The following is a 13,979-nucleotide window of genomic DNA, read 5'->3' as shown; positions in this document are numbered from 1 at the left end:
CTAATACTGTAGAGTACAGTACTCCCATTTTCATCTTTTATTTGTTGCTTCAGGCTTGCCATCTAAGTCTTAAAAAAAAACTTAGCAGTCTGCTTAATCTGCTTTAGAATAATCTTCCTTCTGATACTTTGAAATGAGCTCATGATAAAATTTAAATTTTCTCAGTATACAATATTGTTTCCAGAGGGATAAAATGGAGACAATGAGCAGATAATTCAGGATTTAATTGTTGAACCATATTTCAAGTCTTAAATGTTTAACATTAATCATAAAGAAAGGTGACTCAATATCAAAGCTACTAATACAGTAAACACAATCTGTATTAACACTCATCCAAAGGTCCACCAAAAGAACAAAACTACTTTGTACAAAATGTAAATGAACAAAGCTATTACCACAAAGAAGTTAGAACCTTAGCAAGGTTAAATCAGCATCATATTATATTATACGAAAATATTTATTTTACAAAAACAGCTATTACACCATATCTGTAAATGGCTACTTACAGTTACAATGTCTAGAAATGAAACCTATCCTTCAGGCAACAGAATAGCAATGATTAGAAAATTTTGGGGGGATAGCCAAGCTAATTAAACAATATGACCCAAAAGTATTCAGGTTTTCTTTTTCACTTATTATTACTTAAGATATGTTGCACAAAAAATATGGTGATTCTTAAAGCCAAAATTAAGAGCTATTAGGAATACTTGTCACTAATCCAAAAAAGGTTAGCTCATTAATCCCCCTATTCAACCGTAATGAAAGTTATGTAGTATTTGCAGCATGCTGGCAATCTTATCAATCATATCTTATTGCTCTTTCATTCAAGCAAATTTCTATTATAACAAAAATCATTTCAATACAGAACAAAAAGATTTGTTGAGGTAATGTGTGTAAAATTTTACTCTCTTACCTCTTCTGAGTTAAACCACTTATACAATAATATGTAATTAGCATGAGGATTTAAACAGCAAATAATTTAATCATCCCACATTCCAAACATGAGCCCTGGCTTGTTGAAGGTGTACACTGCTGACAATTCTGCAATGCAAAAGCACCTTGTGAAACTGAACCAGTGAAAGTAAATATCTTTTACTTAATGATACTCTTTATTCAGTGTAACAAATTTTATGACAGGTTAAGTCAGCATTGGGAGCATAACAATGATCTTGCCTACTAGCTGGAGGAAAATTCCTCCTACTACCAAGCCAAAAACAAATGAAATCATATGGTTAGGTGGCAAAGACCAATGGATGCTGGGTAAACAGCCTTGCAAAGCTTATTTCTTTTACTTTATCTCAGTATCTCCATCCCTGACAGTTCTGGACTCACAAGGGGAGACAAAGACTAAAGGCCTATTAATCATAACCAGAACTCATTTAAAAACAACAATGGTCTGGTTTATTCTTAAAAGCAGCCAAGACAACAGTTAACAAATAAAGAGCTAACTACAGTATCAAGGAAGTTCATCTTGACAAGGCTTTACCACAACAATGCTATGGGTTCCTTCCCTGAAGAACTGTCAGGATTTATCAAACCTGATAGCTTGATGAACTATCATTAACCTAAAACCAAATTTTTCTGAAACTCAAAGGTTTTCGCAAGTCATTATTCAATACTGTATTATTTTTGTCTTTTTAATATTATTCAATGTGTATAAGTACAAAATTACATGGAACAAATCACAGATGCCATTACAGGCAGTCCCCGGTTATTGGTGGGGGTTCTGCTCCAGTGGCGTGACGATAAGCAAAAACCACTTTTTCAGCACTTATTGGTGCTGATAAGCACCAAAAATCGCTGATTTTCGGTTATCGGCGCCTCGTTAGGTATGTATCGGCGCTGATAAGCGGAAATCAGCGCAAATTGGTGTCGAAAATCGCTGATTTTCATCGCTACACAAGCCCTGAAAACCTGGATCGCTGATAACCAGGGACTGCCTGTAATGTGTTAAGCAAGCTTTAGTTATTTAAAGCACTTATGTGAATAAAAATTGAAACCAGTGAAGAAAAACATGGTAAAATAAAGAGATGAAATTAAATATGAACTAAAAAATTTTCTTAAAATACATATTTCCAACACCCACAGCAGCTGTAGTTAGTAAAAATAAGGCAAAATAACATGGAACTTGAAAATACTCATAGCATTATAGCTTCACCTAAGCCTCTGAAAAGGCTGCTTGACTGTTTTACAGTAAAGGTAATGAAAGACAGCTGTTACTGAACACCATGGAATCACAGCACCTAACACAAATGGAAATATCAATACTAAGGAAGTAGTGATGTAAAGGAACTTTACTCATACTTAAAAAGCTACTAATTGCACTGCCATTTCAATTTCATGCAAAACTGCCATTTGCAATGCAACCCCTCTTTAAAAAAAACTTTCAGGCATATGAGTGCCTTTCCACATAAAAAAAAAATTAGAATTTCTTCGATTCTTTATAAGGATACAGCAAATATAGATAAAATGGAACAGGTAGGTTTATAGGTTTCTGTTCTCTTAAGGGACTAAAGTAGTACTTTTATGTAACACAGAAAAACAATCTCCTTGTACTCTTGAAGTTGCTCAAACGTTGATGTCTGCAGTGCAAAGTCTTTAAAAGGAGTTGCCTTTTAAGGTTCTTCTTATCCAAGACGTGATCCTTCTGGGGATGATACACCAGGATACGGCATCTCCCTCTTCCAGTTCTGAAATAGCTCCTATACATTTACAGTTTCTGGCTTCTAATCCTTCAATTAGGTCATCTAAATTCACTGACAATGAAGGTAAAAAAGGACATCTACAATCAGTTGAACAGAGGCTCTGACTAGAGCCTCTCTCTCACAGGAGCTGCTGGATGACTTCAAAGCATGTACCTGGAAGATTTGTACAATCCATAGAAGCAGTAGATCAGGAAACCACTCAACATAGGGCCAATAAGGAGCTACCAGGGTCATTCTCAGCCCTGGTGTGATCAAAACTTGGTTAATCATTTAGAGAATCAGAATGAATAGAGGCAATTCATAAACATCCAGATTGTACCAATGGTACTGGAACGCATCTTCCATCAGTGCCAGGTGATCTGGCAAAGGGAAGCTTAGTTGTGTGGCAAACAGGTCAGGCATCACTGTTCTGCCACTTGAGGGTGCAGGAAAACCTCTGGCCTTACTATCTATCCAAGTCAACTGAGCTGGTCTGCCTTAATATTCCTTCAGCTGAGTGTAACTGGCTGACAGCTCAACAGCGTGGCAAACAGCCCACTTGTGCATCTGCTTTGCCAGCTTACAGAGGTGGAAGGAGACAGTTCCACCTTGCTTCTTGATATGTGCCACTCCAGTTGTGCTGTCACTTATAAACACTACAGTGACACATCACATGCTCTTGGGATGCTTGCAGGGCCAGCAGCATACTTGTACTTCAAAAACGATGTGCAGGTGTCATCCTGTCCTCTCACATGAAACATATGTGCCGATGTAAGTGTAAGCCTCAAAACCCCCATCAATGCATTTGATAACAGAGGCATCTCCAGAAGTGGGGAGATCAAGGGAACTCCCAAACGGAGGTTCCTGTCACCCAACCACCAAGCCAGGGCCCCTAACTTCCCCACTCAAGGAACAAGTTGGGAGGGAGGGCTACTTCAGGCCATCCAATGTTGCTGCCATGTCTATCACCATGTTCAGGTACTTTGCCTGCTGCTTAGGTATGAGTTCTGATTTTTCCAAATTTATCACAATTCTCATGTCATGACAAAATGATAGGAGGCAGTCTCTGTTCTGGAGCAACTTGGCAATTGAGAGGCCCCACCCCAAAAAACCTCTCAAACCCCTGAGAGAGAGAGAGAGAGAGAGAGAACTGAGAGAGAGAGAGAGAGAGAGAGAGATTGAGATTCAGAGATTGAGAGCTAATTCTTTTTAGTACCAAGATGCTCATGTAAGAACAGACATGCATTCACACAGTCTACATAAATACTTGCAGTATATACAGCACAAAATCTTAATTGGGAGATCACAAAATACAATTAAGAGTGTATTAAATACACAAACAGGTCAATCAAAATTCCAAACAGCATTAGATAATGTACAGTAAATTCCATGAGATTTTACCTTGAAGACGATGACTGAAATGCTGTGGGGCCACAGTGACTCAGGACACTTTAGCCTAAGAAACTCTGAATCCTACTGGTATGTAGGCTAATAGAGTAAATACCAATGTTTCAAACTCATGAGGAGTGGAGGTGGTAGGCTGTGGTAACTGCATTTCTTTTGACCACAAATCTGAAAGTTTCAGAGTATGTGCTCGCACAATGAAACAAAGAAGCATGGAGCAATCAATAAAAAAAAATCATATTACGGATCTTTTATTTATTCAGTTAACAATGATTTCATATTCTACAGTACACACACAAGTACAATTACAGTTCCTTTAAACAAAGATCTTAACAGTTGCAGAGCACTACTCACACAATAAAACAAAGAAGCATGGCACAACCACTAAGGAGAAAATTCATGTAAGGAACTGTTTCTGTAACTTTGATTATTGATGATTTACAGTAATGTGATTACCTATTCTGAAATACTAGTACAGTACATACAGGAATACAATTAAACTTTATTTAGCAAACACCTCAAAATTTCCGAGCTTGTGATTGCCTTAAGTGTGACACTTTCACTTTTAAAAAATTACTTTTTAAGCAAAAATGTAACAATGTATAATAATTAAACAACTAGTTTATGTAACTATTGCACACTAAAATTATAACTTTTAACACACCGGAAAATCTAACCACACATGCTCAACTTGCAAAAACAAAAATACTAGTGTATTTTTTTTTTTTCACTACAAAGGATGGATGGATGGATGTATGATATTTAGGGCAAAAGCCCAGACACTGGGGTCAAGAAGGACATTCAGTGCCATAATAGAGAGGAAATAAATTATGTTAAGGTAAATTAATTTATGAATTAGTGAAGGAAATGATTAATAAACAAAATGAAGTGATGTGACCAATAAAGTTTAATGCAAAGGGAACCAGCTCACAAACCAACTGCAGGGAAAATCAGGACTGCAAGCCGTGAAGCAACCATACACTCACTCATGCCCTTCACATCACTGTTCAATTCTTCCTAGGCACATCCATTTTGCAAAATACAGAAAAGGAAAAGTTCAATTTGGTAGCTGGCAGGAGAGCAGAGACACATCCTCACTCGAAACGGTCAGCCAAAACATTTTAATATTTCAAAGCATCTTAAAGCAATGGCTCTTGCAAATATGACATTTTTATGATAAAATAGTTTTGTATATACTTACCAAGTAATTACATAGCTATTGGTTCCCTAACCTATGAAAGCTTAAAAATTCAAAATTCGTGCGGCAGCGCTACTATCGTTAGTGTGTAGGTGACAAGGTCCCGCCCACTATCCAGGACTCAAAGAAACAACTTAGCAGAGAGCTCAATTCATTTTATGCTTTAATGTCCATGGAAGGGGAGGAGGGTGGGCTCTGATCATATAATTACGTGGTAAGTATATATAAAACTTCATTCTATTATAAAAAAATGTCATTTTTATATAAGTAACTTACCCAGTAATTACATAGCTGATTCCACATTGTAAGGAGGGGGGAAAGAGCATGGACATATTCTACTCCAAAGCATTAAGTACTGAATGAATTTGAAATAGAAAGGTTGCTAACATTGAATAAATGTTTGTTGTTTCTTTACCTGTTGAGAGAGCTGCTGCAGGTAGGTACTGCCTCTGGTCGGCACTTCTCTCAACTTGTAGTGGATGTGGCAGTGCTGCCAAGGGTTGCCCCTACATTAGTGGGAACTTTGCAGCGGAGGCGCTGAAGTACACTGTATGCTGACAAAGTTTTAAAACAGATGCCCTTGCCCTGGGCGAAGACCAGAATGCACAATAACAACGATATCACCTACACCACAGAATTAAAACCATAACCCAACCATTACAAAATAAAAAACGAAACTGGTGGGTACTCCAGGTACAAAGTACCCCCAGGCTTCCCATCGACTCAAGGTTGTAAGTCAAGGCGAGTGGATAGCAAAGGAACACAGAGTTCCCTATGCTTCCTCTCCCAGCGCCATGCCAGCCACGAATAAAGGTCCTAAAGTGTTAAAATTCTCAAACACGGTCTCTATGTCTTTGAGGTAGTGTGAGGTGAATATGGACTTGCATCGCCAGGATATCGACTGTAAGATCGTAGAGAGAGACAATTTGTCCAAATGTGAGGGAAGTTGCGACTGCCCTAATTTCATGCGCCTTAAACTTAACTAATGGAAAGGCTTCTTCCTGGATCTGAGAGTGGGCTTCTGATATCAACTCTCTTAGAAAAAAAAAAAAGGATATGGCATTTTTGGAGAGCCGGCGAACTGGGTTTCTTACAGAGCACCAGAGGTCGCTCGAAGGTCCTCTAATCTTTTCTGCCTTATGAAGGTAGTACCTGAGAAACCTTACTGGGCAGAGGAGTCTTTCTTCTTCCTCAAGTCCTAAGACATCCATAAGATTCTTATTATGAAGGATCTAGGCAAGGGTTTGGAAGGGTCCTCATTCTTTGTGAGGAAACCAAGAGAAAGAGAGCAGACTGTGCCCCCTTGTGCAAAACCTATTCTCTTGTCTATTGCTTGCAACTCGCTAATACGTTTGGCAGTAGCGGGAGCCACTAAAAAGAGAAGTCTTGTTCGTGAGATTCCTGATGGAAACAGAATGGAGAGGTTCCAACTGAGGACCTGAAAGCCATTTCAGTACAATGTCTAAGTTCCAAGAGACACTGGAAGAACTTTCTTTGTTAGATGTATCGAAGGATTTGATCAAGTCGCTGTGTTTAAAGACTGACTTGAGCATCGACCTATACCCTTTTATGGTAGAGGTCAATAGCTTCCTGACGGACTTTAGGAATGTAAAAAAATTGGCTATTTGACTCAAGATGTCTCAGAAGAAGAGACGTTATAGTGGTTGCACCACCTTCTGAAGACTGCCCATTTTGACTGATAAAGCTTCGTAGAAGACACTCGTCTGCATCTTGCAATCGCCTCTGCAGCCTGTCTCGAAAAACCTTTTGCTCTGACGAGGCGTTTGACAGTCTGAAGCCTGTCAGGGCCAGAGCGGACAACCCTTGGTGGAATCTGAGAAAGTGGGGTTGTCTGAGCAGAGAGCATTTTTGTGGAATAAGTCTTGGGTAATCTACCAGGAGTCGAATCAGGTCTGGAAACCATTCCTTGTTCGGCCAAAAGGGAGCAACTAGGGTCATGGAGGTGTTCTGATGCTTAGACAGCTTGTTGATTATCTCCCTGATCATTCCGAAGGGAGGGAAGTTGTACACGTCTAATCCTGTCCAGTCCAAAAGCACGGCGTCCGTGCCCCATACTTGAGCGTCTGGGACCAGAGAGCAAAAGAGTGGAAGACGGCGATTTCTTGACGTTGCGAAAAGATCCACTGTGGGCTTGCCCCATAGTTTCCACAGATTGTCACAGACTAAGACTAATGGGTCTAAGGTCCATTTGGTTGGAAGGACCTGTTTGAGGTGGCTTAATTCGTCCGCAATAACATTCGTTCTCCCTTGAATGAACTGGGTGAAGAGTGACTTGGTTCTCCTCCACCCACAGAAGGAGATCCCTTGCCATCTCATACAGTGAGAAAGAATGAGTGCCCCCTTTTGCGAATATAAGAAAGTGCAGTGTTGTTGTCCGCATGCACTACTATCTTCTTGCCACAGACTAGATCCGAGAAAGACTGAAGGCCCAGGTGAATTGCTCTCAGTTCCTTTATGTTGATGTGATAATTCTGTTGTACCGTAGTCCATGTTGTGGAGACTTCCCGGCTGTCCAGAAGAGCGCCCCAACCTAGGTTAGAGGCATCTGAATAAAACTGAAGGTCTGGGCGCACTGGGAGAAGAGACTTCCCTTCCTGAAGTCTTTCTGCACCAGTTAGCTTTGAGGAAAAACTGAAGGGGTCTCATGTGCAGTCTGCCTAATTTTACAAACTGCTCTACTGAAGTGAGGGTCCCTAGAAGACTCATCCACCCCACTACCGAGCAGGAAGGAGGAGCAAGGAACTGACTGACAGTCTGAAGGCATTTTTCGACTCTTTTGGGTGACAGAAAAGCCCGTAAAGTCCGAGAGTTCAGTATCATCCCTAAATAGGGAATCTCCTGAGTCAGTGTCATAAGAGAATTCTTTTTTGTTTATGAGAATGCCTAACTCCTGTGTCAGGTGAAGAGTTCTTCTCAAGTCCTCCGCGCACTTTTCCTCCTCCGACGAGCAGAGAAGCCAATCGTCTAGGTATAAGTTGATGCTGATTCCCAGAAGGTGAAGCCAATTCCCTAGAGGGGCCACCGACAAACCGAAGCATAGGGCCCGCAACTGCAGTACTCTGTCCTGAAAAACAGTGTAGAAATTTCTGTGAGTCTGGATGAACAGGGACGTGAAAATACGCATTCTGCATATCCAGGGTGACCATCCAGTCCCCGTTGTACTGAGGACGCGACTGAGTGAAGGGTCTCCATATGAAACTTCATCTTCAGTACAAACACATTCAAGGCGCTGACATCCAGAACCAGCCTCCAACCATAAACCTCCTGAGAGGGGGGGGCCAAAAACTTTGTGGAACCTTTTGAATACGCTGTCAATGCGATTGGGGGTGTAACTAGAGGAGGAGTCTTTACGAAAGGAATGGAATAGCCCTCCTTGAGAACCTCAATCGCCCAAGGATCCGCTCCTCTGCGCTCCCATTCCTTCCAATAAAGTAGAAGTCTGGCTCCTACTTGGGCGCAGAGGACTAACTTTTCACTTCTTGGGGTTGGTCTTGAAGGAAGACCTCTTAATGGACTTCGTAGGAGGTCGCAAGTTTGATCTAGGTGTAGACTGGGTTTTTGCCTTCCCTCCACAAAAGGGCTGAGGCCGTAGAGGGGAGAATGATCTTGATGTGGAAGGCACAGGCTCCCTTGGACGTCTAGTGGACTGTGCCAACAAGTCAGTGGTAGACTTATTCTGCAAGTCTGAAAGAATCTCCTTCACAGTGATCTGTGGAAAGAGGTGAGACCTATCTAAAGGAGCAAAGAGTAGAGCTGACTTCTGCATCGGCGAGACTCCTTTTGAGGTGAAAAAACACCAGAGCTCCCTCTTTTTAAGGACGCCCATAGAAAAGACGGAGGCAAATTCTAAAGAGCTGTCTCTAATTGCCCTATCTGAGCACAAAAGAGCTCCCAGCCAATCGGAGGCAAAGTCTTCAGCAAGATAAGGACAGTCTTAAATCTTCCTTGCCAGCGCCCCGATGACCCAATCGAGGACTAAAAATCTCAAAGACCTTAAAAATATTCCTGATAAGGTGATCCAGTTCAGATGAGGAAAACTATCTTGGCCATAGAAAAGGCCGTTCTACAAGCCGAATCCACCAGACAGGAGAAGTTCCTCTAGCTCCTTTGGGAGGAGGCAGAAACTCACAAGGAAGGAGCTTCCCGGTGGAATAGAACGAGTACCTCATCTTTAACAATTTGCTGGGCGGCAAAGCGAATGTCACTTTGCCCTGTTCTCTCTTAGCAGCCAGCCAGTCATGAACTTCTTTGAAAGCCTTCTTTGAGGAGGAAGAACGAACTAGCTTGGGTAACCTGGTACCTTCTGACAAATGCTTTCTCATGAGGAAGGTAGAAGCTGGGGAAGTAGGTGAAGCAGGCACGAAGAAATCAGGAAAACTATCCAGGAGGAAACACAGAAGAGACGAGTAAGCATAGGAGGGGACAGTATCCTAAACCACCTCTTCCTCCTCTGAAGAGACAGGAGATAAGGATTTATCCTTGGACTCTGGAGCTGAAGAGGATTTCTTCAAAAAACCCATAAGTTTGGTCAATTGATGCTTGAATGGGGCTAAAGAATCTTCTTGAACTGATCAGGATGACTGATTAAGAGAAGGCGCATGGGTCTCAGAAGCAGAGGCTGGATGTTTGGCTGTTGACATCTGAAGTTCGGGAGTTTGTGCCGGGCGCTCAAAAGCGGAAGAAGGCGCGAGAGTTCGGGAGTTGGTGCCGGGCGCTCAAAAGCGGAAGAAGGCGCGAGAGCTCATCAGCAGAAGTCTGGCGTGAGTCGGTGGCCGCTGGGTGCTTGTAAGAAGTCCGGCGCTTAGAACGCTTATAGCGCTCAGGACTGTCTCTCAACGAATGATGATGAGGAGCAGGAGAATCAGGCTGGACTTGAAAACTGCAAGACGGTTGTGGGCTAGCCTCCCTATACCTCTTCTCTTGACAGCCAGGGGAGAGGTGTTGCCAAGATCCGCATGTCTCTTGAGCGGGCATGAAGAAACAGAGTAGCAATATGGGAGCTTCTTGCGCAAACTGGAAGATTCCGAACCTGAAGAAAGCTGATGCACTGGAACACCTTGCCAATGGCATTTAGTTGAAGCTTGGGAATGAACAACAGGCTCAACAGAGTTGGAGAATGACCGTGAGCAAACCCCACCAGTCTCCCTTGGACCTCTGGTATGTCTTCTCCCTGGCGCAGGGGAGCGGAGCAGTGACCTTCGTCTAGGAGCACTGGTGGGATGGACAGCCAGCTCCTCAACATTCACAGCACTCTCACTTCTCATTGCACTTTCATTACTCACATTTTTCTCCATTAGAGATCAAATAGCCAACCCCATTTCCATAATTGTATTAGATAATACACTAAACTTCTGATCGAACCTTGATTCGAGGCTGGCAATGGCACTAGCGGAATCATGGGAACCTGGAACAGGAGTAGATGGTAAAGTAGGAGGACTTAGGTTGGCAAAGCAGGAGGAACTGGAGTAGTAGTTCTATCATCCCCTACATTATCCAAAGGAACAGAATCTGTACTGGCCCTATTCTCAGCCATAAGGGCTGCTTTCCTCTTCCTATCTCTTTCTGATTTTTCTAGATGAGATTTCAAGGTTTACCATTTCTTATCCTCCCAATCCTGACACTCTATGCAAGTATTATCATCACTACATTCTTGCCCCTTACATTTAGCGCAATTTGTATGAAATCGTTCAAAAGCTTGGTTAGCCTAGTTCTACAACCCTCAGAACAGAAGCGAATATTGGATGAACTGGAATCCAACATCGTTAACTAAAGTAATCCCTAAAGTTAACCTAAAACAAAATTCAAAAGTGATAGAAAGCCACAAAGCAACAAATCCTGAATACTTCACCAAGATCGGGCAAATAACTAGCCGATAAGCAAAGAAGCAGCTGAGCAAAACTACTGATGCTGACCAGAAGCTGGAAGGAAAAGAATTGAGCTCTCTGCTAAGTTGTTCCTTTGAGTCCCGGATAGTGGGCGAGACCTTGTCACCTACACACTAACTATAGTAGCGCTGCCACACGAATTTTGAATTTTTAAGCTGCCGTAGGTTAAGGAACCAATAGCTATGTAATTACTTGGTAAATTACTTATATAAAACGGGGGTTTCCTCCACTCCATAACCAATTCCAGCCTGTGCTGAGGAATGCTCCTGCATATAAGGCAATGGTATGTAAACCAGGAAAAACAAACAAAAACAACAGAATGACTCCTAAATAACACACCCGAACACACACAATAACCACCTGCCTCAACATGCTGAGTGACTACTATGAACAATTTAAAGAGAGCAAATGTCCCTCTGCCAATTACATGAACAAGAACAATACACAATTCCTGGGCACTGTCATTCAATGTTTATGTAATGTTGCAAGAGGGTACAGTATGGTGAAAATGAATTAAATTAAGAAAACCCAATTAACCAAAACACAATTAATATATGAAACACAAGTGACAATAATGAAATAACACACAATCACGTGCGAAATAGAAATAAATTTTTAACTCGCACCTGGATCAAACTTGGGGCTCTCAAATGAAATGCAAGGGCACTACCAACTGATTCACAGAAGCCATAAAAGATATTAGAACCCGAGTAGTTCTGTACCTGAGGCATTACCTGGGCAAGTTGCCACCTGCATACTGAGTTTTACCCATCTACTAGCCCACCAGTGACATAATTGATAGCATTTCATTCGAATTACCCCTTATAAGTGAATATGGTGGTAACTTGCCCAAGCAAGGCCTCAAGTATAGAAGTACATAGGTTCCTTATATGGCCTCTGTGAGTCAGCTGTAGCAACCTTACCTTTCACTGAGTCCTTGATTCAATCCTAACGTTGGTTAGAAATTTATGGTGACAAAGTTAGGTCATACAGGGGACCACCCAGTAATATATGACAATACTCTTTAAAAAGACCTGAAGAAATCTTTTGTGTAGTGAAATAACTCAGTCCTGTACTAATCACACCTTTCTGCTCATATAATGCTAATACACAAAATAAAATTCTATCTACAGTGCAATACTGCAGTAATACCATATCTGATGACATACAAGATGCACTTTTCTCAAGAAAACAAAAAAATCATCCCAACATTTTATGTGATAAGGTGTGATCTCCCATAACTTACTATTGTAGGTTAATTTTAACCCAGATGGTCAATTTAAATAAACCCAACTCTATATTATTACTATTATTTACTTCTATGTTATCATTAATTATTATTACAGTCCAACCTCTTAAAACTGGTACCCTTGGGACCAGGCCACTGCCGGAATACAGAAAAATGACATTTTTATTAATAAAGTAGTTTTATATATACTTACCAAGTAATTACTTGGCTAACAATTATGCTCGCACGACATTCCTAAATTTAAAATTCACGGCAACGTGTCTGTTGCAGAGTGGGGGTTGACAGGACCTGCCCCCTGCAAAGGGGAGTGTGGTAGTGACTCCTAGCCGACGGCTTTATTCTATTTTATTGCTGTAATGTCCATGAAAAGGGGAGGAGAGCGGGCTCCGATTCAGTAATTACCGGGTAAGTATATATAAAACTTTTAATATAAAAATGTCATTTTTATATAAGTAAATTACAAGTAATCACTTAGCTGAATCCCACATTGAATGGGGAGTGGGATGAATGGAAAATTCTACTTCAAAACATTGAAATGGAAAAGATGGCTTGTATTGAAACAATGCTTGTCGCTTCCTTACCTGCTAAGAGAGTTACTGCAGGCGAATACTATACTGCCTCTGGGTGGTGCTCATCTTAACCTGTAGTGGCGTGGCAGTTGAGCCGGGCGGTCGCCTCTACATCAGCGAAGTCTTGCAACAGAGGATATGCCTGATCGCTGACAAGACACATGCATAAAAGGTGCCCTTGCCCTGGGCGCAGTACCATGAAACTGAACAACCAGACAACATGGTCACCCACCCTGACATAATGAACCACTACCCATCAATAAGGACTGGTGGGCACTCCAGGTACAAAGTAGCCCCAGGCTCCCCAAAACTCCACACCCTACGTCAAGGCAAACAGACAGAAGAGAGAGAGAATCTCTCCTATGCTTCTTCCCCAAATACCATGCCAGCCACTGTTAAAGGTTCGAGGGTACTGCACTTCACAAACACTGTTTCCACTTCTGTCAAATAATGAGACGCGAAGATCAATTTGCACAACCAAAAGGTCGACTCAAGAATGGACGAGTGATAAATTGTGCTTGAAGGCAAGAGGGGTAGCTACTGCTCTGACTTCATGTGCTTTGACTTTGATCATAGGTAAAGTGTCTTCCCGATTCCGAGGATGTGCTTCAGAGATCAGGTCGCTTATAAAGAACAACAGAGCATTTTTCAAAAGAGGACAAGAAGGATTCTTGACAGAACACCAAAGTTTGCTAGCAGGTCCTCTGATCTCGGTCCTTCACAGATAATACCTTACAGCTGTGGCTGGGCAAAGAACCCTTTCCTCTTCCTCCGGGCCCAGGATCTCCATTAAACTTCTAATATGGAAGGAACGAGGCCAAGGCTTAGAAGGATCCTCATTCTTGGCCAAGAAGCCTAAGGTGAAAGAGGACACAGCATCTACCTGGGAGAAGCCTATCCTCTTGTCAATAGCTTGCAGCTCACTTATACGCTTGGCCGTCGCCAGAGCTACGAGAAAGAGAGTCTTTC

The 13,979-nt window shown here is 41.7% G+C and overlaps 1 protein-coding gene across 4 annotated transcripts in view; it reads right to left on the bottom strand.

The window, feature by feature from the left end:
- The window catches only part of LOC136841644 (uncharacterized), a 226,367-nt gene that overhangs the window by 118,788 nt on the left and 93,600 nt on the right, over positions 1-13,979 (bottom strand). Inside the window, exon 8 of one of the 4 annotated variants that reach the window (XM_067108769.1) lies at positions 210-1,041. The exons of 1 other annotated variant lie outside the window; for it this stretch is intronic. In XM_067108769.1, the coding sequence (XP_066964870.1) occupies positions 964-1,041 (78 nt within the window). In that variant the 3' untranslated portion in view covers positions 210-963. Of the gene's footprint in view, positions 1-209; positions 1,042-1,761; positions 1,941-4,102; positions 4,257-13,979 lie in introns of those variants that run through there. 2 more of the 4 variants (XM_067108771.1, XM_067108768.1) reach the window with 2 other exon arrangements.

Source organism: Macrobrachium rosenbergii, chromosome 9 (genome assembly GCF_040412425.1).
Source record: "Macrobrachium rosenbergii isolate ZJJX-2024 chromosome 9, ASM4041242v1, whole genome shotgun sequence".
NCBI classification, from domain to species: Eukaryota; Metazoa; Arthropoda; class Malacostraca; order Decapoda; family Palaemonidae; genus Macrobrachium; species Macrobrachium rosenbergii.
The sequence above is the reverse complement of the archived record's forward strand: the minus strand, read 5'-3'. Positions and strand labels throughout refer to the sequence as shown.